Source organism: Diceros bicornis, chromosome 13 (assembly GCF_020826845.1).
Source record: "Diceros bicornis minor isolate mBicDic1 chromosome 13, mDicBic1.mat.cur, whole genome shotgun sequence".
NCBI lineage: Eukaryota > Metazoa > Chordata > Mammalia > Perissodactyla > Rhinocerotidae > Diceros > Diceros bicornis.
Genome location: NC_080752.1, coordinates 15,298,493 through 15,314,546, shown reverse-complemented (window position 1 = coordinate 15,314,546; position 16,054 = coordinate 15,298,493). Strand labels below are relative to the sequence as shown.

The following is a 16,054-nucleotide window of genomic DNA, read 5'->3' as shown; positions in this document are numbered from 1 at the left end:
GATGGATTCAATGGGGCCTGTGAGAGAAAGAGAGGAATCAAGAATAATTCTACAGCTTCCAGTTTCAGTAACTGGAGGATGGGGGAGACTGAGGAAGGAGGAAGTTTGGGAAAGATCAGGAATTTAATTTGGACCTAGTGTGGAGATGCTAATGAGACATCCAAAAAACACAAACAAACAAACTGGAAAGTAGGGCAGCTGGATATATGAATCTAGAGATCAGAGAAGCAGTTTAACCTAGGGATATAAATTTGAAGTTAATCACCACATACATGATATTTAAAACCTTGAAAATGGGTTCCAGTTCTGCTAAGGCAGCATATATTCAATACAGCCCCTCTTTCTCACTGATTACAACTGAAAACACTGGATAAAATACAAAAACACAACTACCTGAGGACTCTAAAAAGTAAACAAAAGCAGGGAGATTATGGAGGAAATTAAAACTTAAGAGAAGCCACTGCACAAAGGTGTACTTTGAATAACTTCATCCAACAAATTTGACAAACGAAATGGACACGTTCCTTGACAAAGATAACTTATCAAAATTGATAGACACAGGAAGAAATAGAAAATCTAAACAGTCCTATATCTATTAATAAATTTTAATTTCTCAAAAACTTTCCCCAAAAGAAAACTTAAAGCCACTTGGTTACACTGGTACATTTTATGACACAGTCAAGGAAGAACTAACACTAATCTTACACAAACTTTTTCAGAAAATAGAGAATGAATGACCACTGCCCAATTTGTTTTATGAGACCAGTATAACTCCAATGCCAAAACCAGGAAAAGAAGAAAACTACAGACAAATATCCTTCATGAATATATAAGCAAAAATCATTAACAAAATGCTAGCAAATTGACTCTAACAATATATTAAAAGGATAATATACCATGACCAAGTAGGGTTAATCTCAGAAATACAAGGTTGGTTTAACATTCAAAATCAATCAATGTAATTCCCCATGTCAACAGAATAAAGGAAAAAATCCATACGATCATTTTAATAGATGCAGAAGAATTTTAAAAAATTCAACACCCCTTCATAATAAAAAAAAAAACTCTCAGCAAACTAGTAATACTAGAGAACTTTCTCAACATGATAAATGGCATCAACAAAAAACCTACAGCTAACATAATACTTAATTAAAGTTTAATTTAATTAGGGGATTAAACTGCATCCCCTGAGATCAGGAACAAGATAATCATGCCCACTTTCATCACTTCTATTCAATAGGGTACTAGAGCTCACAGTCATTGCAATAAGGCAAAAAATAAATAAAAAGCAAAAAATCAGAAAGAAAGAAGTAAAACTGTAATTGGCAGATGATACGACTGTTTATACAGAAAATCCCTCATTATCTGCAAAACTACTACTAGAATTAATAAATGAATTTAGCAAAGTCACAGGATACAATTTTTTTTAATCAACTGTATTCTTATACACTATCAGCAAACAATTGGAAAATGAAGGAAAAAAAATTTATGCCAAAAAACACAAAATATCTAGGAATAAATCTAACAAAAGACATCTAAGACCTATACTGAAAACTACAAACATTCTGATAGAAGTTAAAGGAGCGCTAAATAAATGGAAACATGCACCATCTAATGAATTGGAAGATTGAACATTAAGATGACAATTCTCTCTACATGGATCTACAGATTCAATGAAATCCCAATGAAAATTCCAGCATGTGCTTATTTTTAATTGACAAACTAATTTTAATATGTACATGAAGATGCAAAAAACCTAAAATAACCAAAATGATTTTTAAAAAGAACAAAGTTAGAGAACTTACCTTAGCTGATTTCAAGACTTTCTATACACTATAGTATAGTACAATATAGCATAATAAGTACAGTAGCCAAGATAATTTGGTATTAGTGAACAGATAAACATGTAGATCAATGGAAAAGAACAGAGTGCAACAATGGACCCTCACATATATGGGCAACTGATTTTTGAGAAAGGTGCCAAGGCAGTTCAATGGAGAAAGAAAAGTCTTTTCAACAAATGGTGCTGGATATGTGTATAGGAAAAAAAGATTATTATCCACCTTCATCTTACACCATACACAAAAACTGACTCAAAATGGATCACATACTTATATGTAAAATCTAAAACTATAAACTCCTAGAATAAAAATGGAAGAAAATCTTTATGACCTTAGGGTAGGCAGAAGTTTCTTAGAACACAAAAAGCATGAACCATAAAAAAATTGATAATTTGTACTTCATCAAAATTTTAAAATTTTTGTTTTTCAAAAGACACTATTAATAAAACAAAAAGGCAAGCCACAGACTGGGAGAAAATGTTCACAGTATACACATGTAGGAGAAGTTACAAAGTATCCAGAATATATATATAAAAACTTTTTACAACAATAAAGAAGAAAAGTAACCCAATAATCAAAGGGCAAAAGACCTGAACAGATACTTCACAAAAGAAGATATGTGAATGCCCAATAAGCACATGAAAAGATGCTCTACATCCTTACTCATCAGGGGTATACAAAGGAAAACTAAGACATCACTACACACTCTTTTGAATGGCTAAAATTTTAAAAACTGATCATATCAAATGTTGGCGATGATGTGAAGCAACTAAAATGTCGTACACTGCTGGTAGTAATGGCAAATGGTACTTCAGAAATGAAAAGGAAAAAAAAAATCCTCCTGATCCCACCAACTAGTTTTTCCATTTTCCTTTCTGCAAGTCTTTATTCAAACACAATTTAAAATAGCTAGAATTACATACATAATTTTTTATCCCTTTTTTTCACTTAACAGTACATTATAAGTGCCCCTGATTTCCATAATATGAATTATTTGTATACTCTGTTATCTCAGTGTTGGTACTGTCCAAGACTACACATTCTAAAATGTCTAGTATTGAGATAGCTTATATTCACTTTGCACACAGCCTGGCAGAGCCAACACAGAGAGAAAGGCAATTAGTGAATTCTTTTGTTTAATGGTGAAAATGAAATTTTCTCAGTGAAATTTAATAAGTTAATCTGCATCTCATCAAAAATATTACCTTCTGGACAGAGTCCCAGTGCTTCATAAGTAAGGAGTTCATTGACAGAAAAGCAATCGTGAAGTTCTATTACATCAATATCACTTGGTCTCAGGCCAGATTTCTCATAGCACTTTCTGGCAGCTTCTTTACTCATATCAAAGCCAACCTAAAACCAAAACCATATATAAATAAATTAACAGCATCAAAACTGGGTCTTTCATACAAGGATTATAAGAGATTAATATGTATAACCTTAACAGCTGAGAACTGACCACGTATACTGAAATCTCAGTTGATTCTGTACTACACAGAAAGTTCAAATAAAAAATATCCAGGCAGGAGAATGTACATATTAAATTTTGTACTACGAAGGACAGAATTTTAAAAAGATACATAAAAAGGACTTGCAATTCCTAAGGCCATATCTTATGCTAAGTTACAAAAACTCTATCAAACCACAATGTTTAGTTGTGATAGACAGGTTGAAGAGATTTATCAACAGATCATTATGATTCAGATACACTGAAAAATATGGGGGAATTTCTATATGAAAATAAACAATTTTCTTTTAGAAGATCATATAGGATTCAAACCATTTTTCCAAAATCCATGCTCTTAACACCCCTTTGGTCTCAGATAATAACATGCAAACTCAACTTTTTTCCGAGGAATAAAATTGTGGTGTAATGCAAAATGTACTGTAATCAGAAAACCTGAGTATAATTTCCACTTCTGCCATACCCTAGCTTGTGATCTTTGGCAAGTTATATATTTCAAATTCAAAGCATTGTTGTAAAATAATTTTGTAAACTGTAATTTACCATATGCTTGTTTGTATGTGTGTATATGTATATATACATATTTTTATATATACGTATTATCTTCAAATATGCAACTAACTCTAGGTCTGAATTCTCATATTTTTTACTTCCTCCATTTTGTAGTCAACCTTCAATTAGGATTTTTAAAGTGCTAAGGGTCAAGAAAGTTTCCTGACAACATCCTTGTTTTTCCCTTAACTCTATAAGACTGAAGTTCTGGGCACATTTAGTCAATTCAAAAACAAACAAAAAAAATAGCATGTCTAGTTAGTTAAAAGTGTATGCATGGCTCTACGATAAGAAGCATTAGGGGCTGGTCCGGTGGTGCAACGGGTAAGTGCACGCGCTCCGCTTTGGCCCGGGGTTCGCAGGTTCGGATCCTGAGCACACACCAATGCACCACTGTTCAAGCCATGCTGTGGCGGCGTCCCATATAAAGGAGAGGAAGATGGGCACAGATGTTAGCCCAGGGCCGATCTTCCTCAGCAAAAAAAGAGGAGGATTGGCATCGGATGTTAGCTCAGGGCTGATCTTCCTCACACACACACACACAAAAAGAAGCGTTATGTTCTCATCAGTTATTTTCCCTTAACAGATTCTTAAGGACGTTATAATATTAAATTTCCTAGACTGATATTTTTAAAGTAAATAACTTCTAGAGCTGATGACAACATGTCACCTTGAAATTTTTAAACAGAAACCCCTCAAAATTGATTAATAAAACAGAATCTCAGACACACCATTTTAATAACGCTTTTTTCTTCAAATGAGCTTGGCAAATCAGTCACCATCTCCTGTGCCAATATTTCCACAGCTTTGGATTTCAGGCCATACTTCCATACAAATGCTTCACTAGCCAAAACTGCCGCTGCAGCACCATCTGAAGTGGGACTAAGAGGAGGTAAAAATAATTATTTACACCCGCTCCACCTCAATCCTAGGACTTCAGACTAGGAGTTCTTTCTACGTGGGAAGAAAGGCTGAGTATGCTTGCTGGTCACTGGACTGTCTTCTCTGGGAAATCTACAGTTAAAAATTATACATGATTCCCACCTGAGGACTGATCCTCTATCAAGAACTTAAGTGCTGTCAGTCACTGCTTGGTCTTTAAGAGTCTCTCAAAAAAAGTTCTTATTGTAAAGAATCCCAGATTTGCCTCTGCATAAACACAGATGCATAAAATCTCCCGGTAACTTCTAAGAGTCCAGAAGGTTATTCTATCCTAGTACAATAAAGATTCTGCTATAGGCCTAACTGGCTCCAACTTTGCTATCTCCCAAATAATCAGTCTTGGGATCCTTTTGGAAACTGAGAAAGGATGGAATAGGAGATACCAGCAAGTCCCTGGTTTGGTTAAGACTCTTAAGATCGCCTCAAAATAGATCTTTTCCTTAGAGCAAGCTGTGAAGGAAGATGGCAAATACAAGAAGCCTTCTGTGAGTTTAGCTGGACTTTATTACTGGGCAGACATTCTCATACTGCAACAGATAAAAGCTGACACCACTGTTCACTTGCATCCCAGCCAGCATCTCCAGGGCACAGCCAGGTGGTAACGAGGCACAGGCAGCGGCTATGCAATACTAACTCAATCTTTTGGAGGACAGATATTGTCAAGCAATTTTCAAGATGCAACTATTATCATTAATAGAGCTATAATTTTTTTCTTCTTTTACAGTTACTCTTAGCTACTATAAGTAAAATTTCCTACAGCAGAAGTATACAGCAGAGAAAACAAAATGCTTAAGGGAAAAAGCTTTGGACTCCACGGGCCTCCTAAGCCACATTTAAATGAACAAACACAATTAAAACAAAACAGGTAGAAGTCATGAGAGAAGGAAATAAAATATATAATTTTCCAAGAGAAAAGACAGTCTGTCTCTAAGCAGGAATAGGAAATAAGGGTACTCACTCCAGAGTGAGGACTACACTGGTAGGAGTTCTATAAAAGCAGATACAGGATATACCCAGATACAGAGCCTACAGTTTACCCAAAGGGGGTTAGGGAGAAGGCAGCAGTTACTTCTTTCTAGTAGATATTAAAATATGCTTTTCTTACCAACACTGTAAGATAGTCAAAAAATCAACAACTTTTCGAGATGTCATCACTTCATCTAAACTGTATTCCTCTTGGAACTGGGAATACCTAAATACAAAATAAGTAGTTACAGAATGTGAGGTAGCAATTACAATTTTTGTTGAAGATTTTCTGGTCCAGAAGTTAAAGAGAGAATAATATGTAAATATTTTTTCACAACCAAAAGACTTTTAGGAACAGTTTCAATCTTTAACAAATAAGTTGTTTGAATTGAATTTTTTAAAAATCCTAACTCCAAAATACCATATGTTGTATAATAAAAAATTTGTCTGATCTTTGTTCTGGGTTCCTGGCACGGAGCTTCTAAAACCCTTGGAATTTCCTGAGTGATAAGAGTGTCTTTGTTATGCTAACAAGGTGACTCATGGTGGGCCCCTTGTTGGGGGGAGTGGGGCAGGGAGGGGAGATAGGAGGCTGGTCACCAGAAAGACAGACCACATGAATAGAGGGTTGGGACTTCTGAGCCAGTTTCACCCCTAGGGAGAAGAAGGGAGGGCCTGGAGATTGAGTTCAATCACGTGGCCAATGATTTAATCAAGTATGCCTGCATGATGAAGCCCCAATAAAAACTGTGGACACTGAAGCTTGGTGCAGTTTCCTGGTTGGTGAGCACCTTCCTATGCCAGGAGGGTCATGTGCTCTGATTCCACAGGGAAAGGGCAGGGAAGCTCTGCATTAGGAACCCTCCCAGACCACACCCTATGCCCTCTTCATTTGGCTGTTCCTGAATTGTTATCCTTTATAATAACACTGTAATCATAAATACAGCACTTTCCCAAGTTTTGTGAGGCATTCTAGTAAATTAGCAAACCTGAAAGAGTCATGGGAACTTCTGAATTTATAGCCAGTTGGTCAGAAGTGTAGGTGACCCGAGGACCCTACTTGCAGCTAGCATCTGAAGTGAAGGCAGTCTTATGGAGGATTAAGTCCTTAATTTGGGGATGTGCATTACAGGTGGTTAGTGCCAGAATTGAATTGCAGTATACCCAGCTGGTGTCAGACCAGTTGGAAGTTAAACTAGAATACCTTTTTTGTTTCCTGGAAAATTATAAAATACTAGTTCCTCAAAAGCAAAATTAAATGAATTGCAATTCAGCCAACTTTTGTGGTGACGATATTATGCAACTACACTTAATGAAGGCTAATGGAGTTCTTAAATAAATGTACAAAATCTGAAATAAATTAACTCCATTCTTCAAAACTCATTTCCTTTTTGATCACTGCAAAGAAGACACTTATTTTTATCCCCCTTTGGCTCCTCTAACAATATAATCAGATGGTTTCAGGAATTGCTCTGGAGAAAATAGCAGCAACAAAAGACACCACAAGGGAGTATCTAGAAGCAAACTTCAACTGGTGTGGAAATTAACAAGCAATTCAAACGTTTACAAATAAAGCCCTTGTAACTTAGATCGGCATACTAGTGTTTGCACCTTTGCTTCTAAAGTTAACTTTGACCGTCACCAACTTTCAAAAAACACTTTATTTGTGTCAGATCCTGTGCTAGGCACTGGAGACATGGAATGAGTCTCTTACCCTCAAGGAACTCAGTCTGAATCCATGGCAAACAAACACACCATTCTAATACAATGTGATAAATGCCATGATAGAAATGTTATGCAGGTTGCCGTGAGAGCACACAGGATGTGCATCAAACCCAGTTATCAGAGGGAGCTTCTCTGAGGTTAGGCAAATAAGAGGAAGTAGGAGATAGAGAATTCTGGCACAAGGATCAGCATATGCAAAGCCTCTTGAAGTCAAATAGTTATTGAAGTTAGGGCATGAAGTTTGGGAGGGAATATGGAGGCAAGGTGAAGAGGATGGAGCAGGAGAAATGAACAAGGATCAGATCATGAAAGGCAAGTATATGGTGTTTACATTTTATACTGAAAATAATGAGGAACTACTAAAGGATATTAAGCTGGGGAGTGACATAATCAGATTTGTATTTCAGCAAGAAGGTTGTGGTATGGAAAAGTGATAGTAAAAAGGCATTACCAAAAGCAAATAAACCAACTAAGAGTTGGGGCAATAGTTAAGGCAAGAAATGATAAGGGCCTGAAGTAGGGAACTGGAAGTGAAAGATGGAGAGAAGAAATGAATTCAAAAGATAGTAAGGAGGCACCATTACTAGGATTCGGTTCAGCCCCAACTCATTCGCAACTCCTCATATGGGATATTGAGGAAGAAGGCAGAGTCAAGAATGACTTCTAGTTTTCTATCTTGGATAATTGGGTATATGCTGCTGTCATTCACAAGATGGAGAATGCTGAAGGAAAAACAAAGTTCGGGGAAATGATAAATTCTGTATGGACATGTTGACTCAAGAGACATCTGTGGATATCTAACTGGAAACAACTAGAAGAAAGTTATAGATACAGGTCTGAAGGCTCACGTGGCACGAGCTATCCCTAATCCTATACTACTTATCACAGATTCTCACCACTTCTAATTCTTATAATTTGTGAGGAAACACTTGAGAATAGCTTCTTAATTCAACCTTCTTAGAAATATGTAATAGGGTATCTCTAATGACTGGTCAACAAACACATAATTCTCTTTCTTCACTAAACAAGCAAAACCTAGTACAAGAAGTTAGCATCTGAAATATCTGCGCCAAACTTAGAAGGCTATTCTTGGCTGTTTCAAAGAGTTTTAAGTGATGAAGCTGACATCCAGAAATAACATTTGCCTACTCAACATAACTGAGAACTTATAATATGTAATGCAAGATCCATGGGGGCAAGGAACTTATCTGTCTTATTCACTGCTGTATCACTAGCAGCTAAAGCAGTGTCTTGCACATAATAGGCTACTGAATACATATTTATTAAGTGAAAGAAATTTCTTCAGAAGAATGTTTAATGAGTGGATAAAAGAATGCCAGGTTAGGCATGGAGTTAAGTAAGAGCAAGACTGGGAAGCTTTGATTCTCTGGGGAAAGTTAAGAGCTGCTCTTTGGAGCCTCAATGCCAGGAAACTGTAGTGCTGTCAATTCCTCAATATGCTAGTACAGTTCTTTACTAGTTTCAGGAAATCACAAGGTTTTTAATGGTTCTCCAAGTTCTAAAGACAAAGAAATCAGCTCTAGATCATCTTTATGGGCTTAAGACTGCTCATCCTAATTCTACTACTCAGTAACAGCAAAGTTTCATTGGACATATACCACGTTCTGATACTCTGCTAAAGATAGAAAATGAGACATAATCTCTGGTCAAGGATCATCATCATCAGAGAAGACTTATAAACAACTAAGCATGACACAGCGTGATGTGTTATAATAGAGGTATACAGACAGGGCAATGAAGCTCATGAGAAAAAATAATTATGCCCAGGAAGTTTTATAAAGGTGTTAAGAGAAGCAATGATATTTGGGTTGGGACTTGATGGGAAGTAGATATTCACCAAACAAAAGAAAGGCAGAAGGCTATTCCAGGGAGAGCTAACAGCATAAGTAAAAACACAGAAGCAAGTACAGTATAGTACACTTGGGAAAAACCAAGTAACCTGGTTCAGCTAGAGACTGAGAACAGCCGGAGAACTGGTAGGAAATAGGGCTGGCAAAGTAGAATGGGGCCAAATTATAACAGGTTTGACTATCTCATATGAAGGAATTTCTATTTTATCATATAAGCAATGGGAATTCACTAAAGCTTTCACAATACCCTCATGTCTTTCATAAAATATCCTTACATCTAGGGCATGAGATTAGATATTATTTGTTAATTAGGTATACCCTGAACTCAAACGTCAGTTTAAAATTAGGAGAATGAGGAGAACTAGCAGTAACATGAAGTATTAGAAACAGGCGGTAATGATCCACTTGTGATATAAAATGTTCCTTGTCGTGGTTTTATGTTTATTAAATATGGCAAAATTTGTTGAGTAGTTCAGAAACAATTTACTGAACACCTATTATGTTCCAGGCACTGTGCTAAGCATCAAGAACAGAAAGATAAGAGATGGGTCTTGCCCTCAAGGAGTTTATAATCTAGTAGGAGGTAAAATATAAACATTATTTGCCACTACTGAGAATGATTCTGAGCAAGCTACCCAATTTCTGTAAGCCTCATTTTCCTCATCTATAAAATAAGAATAAAAATATCTACCTTATGGGGTCCTTGAGAAGATTAAATGAAAACGTACATAAAAGTACCTAGCACAGTGACACAGAATTGTCATTCAATAAAGTTAGCTATTATTCTTTTATTGCCTGGTGATGGTGCTTTTGTAGAGATTCTAGTTATGTGGCACTAACTCAATTCCCAGTAAACCAATTTCATTCGGCAATCATTAAGTACATGTTACGAGCCAGGCATTCTAGGCACTAGGGATTCAAAGATTAATAACATGTAATACACATGATGTCATTTTACTTTATACTTACATATAAATAACCATATTATTCTACCAGAATAAGAGTTAATGACACTAACATAATTAAAACACATTACTAAAGTAACACAAATAATTTTATATAAAGTAATTAAAATGGCTACTAATATGCATTTTAAAAATTGGTCAAAACAAACTGAGAAAAGTTTTAAGGAATGGCTTACAATGGTGACTGCTTATCTCCAACTAAAATTATTACAACAAATTTCATTCACTAGAGTCCCAACGTATGACCAATTATATCTTTTAACACCAGCCATTCATGTTCTTTCCTAAAAGAGTCATTAGCTTAAATGCTATTCTAAAAGTAAACAGACCAAAAACTAAAAGTGAAAAGTAGTAATAAGTTTACATGGGCACAAGCCTTCCATAAAAAAATAATAGAACATTCTAGTTAATATCTTTGAGATCTTGCATTTGCTTTTCAAGTATAAAGTTGCATATTACATAGCAGCATAACCCAGATTTTCACTATTTCATATCTCCGAAATACTTACGGGTTATTAACTGAATGCTTATGATTTTTCCATCCAATTTTTGCAAAGTGTTCAACTTTTGTTCCTGTAGAGAAAGCAAACATCTTTTAACGGGTTAATGTTTTTCTGCTGTTTATTAATAAATGCTGCACTCAGTGTCCTAAATATTTCCACTTTTTCCCTTGCATAGATATCAGTATTGAAGACTTCACTGATCCCTCACATAAACATTTCTTTATAATTAAACTTGGGTATACATATATTTGTGTGTGTGTGTGTGTGTGTGTGTGTGTGTGTGTGTGAGGAAGACCAGCCCTGAGCTAACATCCGTTGCCAATCCTCCTCTTTTTGCTGAGGAAGATCGGCCCTGGGCTAACATCCGTGCCCATCTGCCTCTACTTTATATGGGACACCGCTACAGCATGGCTTGACAAGCAGTGCGTTGGTCCACGCCAGGGATCCGAACCTGAGAACCCCAGGCCGCTGAAGCGGAGCACGTGAACTTAACCCCTATGCCACCGGGCGGGCCCCCTAAACTTGGGTATATTTAATGAACTGAATCAACTAATAAGCATATGATATAAAAATAGTTCAAACTGGCCTATTCTACCTAGTATAACTAGGGTCCAATTTCAAAAACCAGAAAATATAGCCTGGGACTACAGTGGATGTAAGGCAGGAAAGCACTGCCAGCAATTCTTCAAGAAGTCTGCCAAAACATCCCAATGCCCTTGGACTAAGTGAATTTTATAACTCACACCCTCCAGGGCCTGATCTTCTTCTCTTTCCTTATGATAAGGCAGAAGGGTCTTTAGAAGAGTTACAGCCTAACAAGAAATACATATGCTTTTTAAATTCCTTAACAGAAAGTTTAAAGAATGGTGTCAGGGAAAGGAGAGCAAGCACCTTAATGAAGTAAAATTTTCAAAAATCTTTTTTACTATTTTTAAAAAGACAAAACAGAATAAAATAGGTTTTGAATCCTTTGGCGCTAGAAAGGCCAAGGAGGGAAAAAGTTTACTGATTGGAGCTGATAATGTTATGTTATTGGATGGCACAGTAAAGTGGAGAGTCTCCACTGCTGTTTTACCTCTATCTTCTCTGTCGAGAAGGATGACCATCAGAGCAGAAATGACATTCACATAATTGAGCAAATCTTATCTTAATTCTAATAAAAAGAGAAGAAGGTACAATCTACACTGGTGATCTCATATCAATAAGAGTGGTGATCAGGAGGCAGCAATATGGGTTCAGTAAGAACGAGCCACATCAGATTAATATCTTTTCTTGATTGAATTGACTCACAGATCAAATGAAACATAGTATCTAGATATCAGCAATACAATTAACTAAATTTTTCAAGACATCTTTTGGGACAAGATAAGGAAATACAGTAGGGTGGGTTTTGTTTTTTTCTTTTGTTGTTTGGGGTTTTTTTGGTGTTACCAAAAAAATGAGGTTTCTTTTGTCAAATAAGTTTAGATAATACGGGATTAAACAAAGTTAAACAGATTTCTTTACAAGACATTCAGAGCCTTTACTACTGCATGTGTATTATGACTGTCCAAAAAGATGTAAAGGTGTTATGAAACCATTTCCCAACTTATCTGGTCTACATCATGGAGCATTTTTTGAGCTTACTGTCCCACAGAACACACACTGGGAAACGACAGGCATTGATTAATGCATTAACCTAGAGAAAAGACTCCAGTGCTAACCTCTAACCTCAGCCATGCTCTGGTTAATATTTCTACCAAAAATTGGATTAGAAAATTATCAAACCTGAAGCCGGGAGGGACTACTATAATGTTGGATCCAAACAGACTTCAACAAAGTTTATCAATGGGATGGATCAGAACATAATTAATTAAATGCCCAGTTCTATTCTTGGACCCTCAAAACAACCTGGGAAAAAGAGCAGCAACTATAAGAAAGGTTCTGAGGTTCTGTTCAACTACAAGCTCAATATGATTTAACAGTGTGATGTAACTACCAGAAAAGCTTATGTGCAATCACAGTACAGCAATTAGACTGGTAATGGTGGGTCATGAAACAAGTCTAATGAGAAACAGTTAAAGAGAAGAAGAAAAATTAAGCACAAGGTCAGGCAGGCTGGCTTCAGATATTTGTAGGGCTACAGGTGAAAGAGGCTTGTTCTGTGAGTCTCAGAAGAAAGAAACAAGACCACGGACAGAAACTATAGGGAGAAAGATTTGAGTTCAACATGAAAAAGAGCACTGTGACAATTGGAATCACCCAAATTGTGGAGTGAGTGGCCTCAGTTGTGGCAAGTTCCTTGTCATAGAAAGTACAAATGCTTTATTTTCACTTATTAGAAGATTTACAAGCAATCCATGCATGGATTGGTAGGAAGAGGGTCAGCTAAACTATACAAAAGCATTTGGCATAGTATCTGACATAAGTGATATTCAATGCGTTGATGTCTTTTCTTCTTTTTTCTTTACCATGGGATCCAATTAATCTATAGAAGACAGCAATACTTTGAAAAATATTCTGCCAGGGACTTGATATATATTTATTAAGGCTGGGCACTGATGAAGGGCTTGTTGACTATTGATTCTGAACTGCCAATTCAGATTTTTGGCTGTTCAAAAGATATGCCTAGTATAAAAAGATTTCAATCTCCTTGAATCAAACTTCGAAGCCACAAAAATCTGCTGATTCTTCAGCAGCATGTAAGCTACTACAAACACTCTTAGGTATTCATTTCTAGTGCACATTCACAAACAGCAATTTCAAATGTCAACTTAAAATCCTTTACAATTCATTAAAAATATGTTGGATGAAGAATAACATTTTAACTAAAATACTGTACATTTATACTTCAAATTTTAGACTAGAAAACTGTCCAATTATTCTGAGTAATGTAAAACTTAAGAAAAGATATAAGCTCAAAAACATACCAGACACAGGATTTCCAGGTAGCTGAGGACAATGGAGGCTGCCTAAATCTGTCTCTCTCTATATCCTCTAAAAACAATATAAAATAACAAGAAGAACAAATAAAACTGCATAAAACCATACTCTCAGCATAACTAGACAACAGAAAACCAAAAACTTCAAATTATCTGTTCAAGTGAAAAAAAGAAAAAGGAAAAAATGACCAAATCTCAGCCAGCACTCGCTCATGTTCCCAGAGCAAGCCCTTGGGGGAACAAGGGCAGTCTAAAAAACTGCAAAGGAGAGAAGAGGGGAGCTAGTGGCAGGCCTACAATTGCTCTAAAACTACCACCAGGAGGAGAAGGATTGCCCCTCTGACCCCCCACCAAGTGGGAAAATATTAAAAAAAATATTTCTATAGATCGAAGCATGACTACAGGGAAGAGTCTAAAAAGTACAGGAGATTCAAGGCGGTAACCTTGGAAAGGCATAGCTTCTAGGAGGAAAAAAAAAGGGAAAGGTACCCTTTGGCAACTGAACCGCAAAAAAGAAAAGAAGCAAAAGTGGAAGTTTTTAGGGTCCTGCAAGACCAAAAACAAGAAACAAAGGACACAGACCTCTTTTTCAAAAAATTCACTTCAGAGATAGAACTTTACTACACAGACATTAGACAGCAGAATAGATCTAGGAATCCCCCCAAATCTAAAAACAACACTCTCAAATCACAATATAATAAAACTAGAAATTATTAATAAAATGAAAAATGAATAATCTACCCAGAAACTTAAAACTATACTTCCATGAAACAACTCTTGAGTAAAAAAAAAAAAAAAAGGAAATACAAATGGAAATTACAAAACTTCTGAAAAATGATACAGAAAACATTACATATCAGAATCAATGTGGTATGTTTCAAGCAGTAATCAGGAAAATACAAAGCACTAAACACAAGAAAGAAAGAATGATAAAATGAAATATTATTCAGCAATAAAAAGGAATGAAGTCCTGATACATGCTATGACATGAAGGAACTGTGAAACATTATGCTAAGTTAAAGAAGCCAGTCACAAAAGGCCACATATTGCATGATTCCCCTTAAATGAAATGTTTAGAATAGGCAAATCCATAAAAACAGAAAGCAGATTAGTGGTTGCCAGGTGCCTGAGAGGAGAGGGTAATGGGGAGGACTGCTAATGGGTATGGGGTTTCCTTTTGAGATGATGATAATGTTCTGAAATTAGATAGTGGTGATGGTGGCACAACTCTGGGAATATATTAAAAATCAGTGAATTGTACACTTAAAAAGGGTGAATTTTATGGTATGTGAATTATATCTCAATAAAACTGTTATTAAAAAGAAAGAAAATGAATTAAATTCCCAACTCAAGCAACTAGAAAAACAACAAAGTAAACCAAAAAAAAGCACAAGGAAGATAAAAGCAGAAATCAACTGGGTAAAGAATAGAAAGAGTAGACATAAGCAATCAAAATCCTGTTATTCTGGGGGCCAGCCCCATGGCGTAGTGGTTGAGTTCACCATGCTCTGCTTCTGCGGCCCAGGTTCATAGGTTCAGATCCTGGGCGCAGACCTACAGCACTTGTCAGCCACGCTGTGGCGGCAACCCACATACAAAATAGAGGAAGACAGGCACAGATTTTAGCTCAGGAGGAATCTTTCTCAGCAAAAAAAAAAAATTCTGTTATTTTGAAAAATTTAACATAACAGACAAACTACTACCCTACTTTAATGAAGAAAAAAGGGAGACAGCATAAACACAAAAACAAGAAATAATAAGAGGGAAATATCACTGAAACAGAAACAAAGTTTAAAACTCTAAGACTACTTTTCAGACTTCTATACAAATAAATTTGAAAATCTAAATGAAATGTATAATTTTCTAGAGAAATACAGACTACCAAAATTGACCCCATTGGAGATAGAATGTTTAAACATAAAGAAATAGATAATTACCAAGCAACTACCCACCAAACAGAAAGAACCAGGCCCAGATGGTCTCACAGGGAATTCTACCAAACTTACAAAGATCAGGTAGTCCCCATAGCTCCATAAATTGTTCCAGAGCATCAAAAGTGAAGAAAGCCTTCCTATTTCTTTTCATAAAGCAAATATAAAATTAACACCTAAATTTAATAAAGACACAAGGAAAAAAGAAAACTATAAACGAATATCACTTATAAATATTGATTTGAAAGTACTAAATAAAATAATAGTGACAGAATCTAACTTCACATTAAAAAAATCAATATATCATGACCAAGTGGCATTCATTCCAGATATGCAAAGTTGGTTCAATATCAGGAATCCATTAATAAAATA

The 16,054-nt window shown here is 35.9% G+C and overlaps 1 protein-coding gene across 1 annotated transcript in view; it reads right to left on the bottom strand.

Moving 5' to 3' along the window:
• Positions 1-16,054, bottom strand: part of SCP2 (sterol carrier protein 2) — a 126,845-nt gene that overhangs the window by 62,980 nt on the left and 47,811 nt on the right. The window contains exons 7-10 of the mRNA XM_058552445.1: positions 10,837-10,900; positions 5,906-5,992; positions 4,590-4,740; positions 3,047-3,194 (exon numbers count right to left, since the gene is read on the bottom strand). Of these exons, the coding sequence (XP_058408428.1) occupies positions 3,047-3,194; positions 4,590-4,740; positions 5,906-5,992; positions 10,837-10,900 (450 nt within the window). The remainder of the gene's footprint in view (positions 1-3,046; positions 3,195-4,589; positions 4,741-5,905; positions 5,993-10,836; positions 10,901-16,054) is intronic.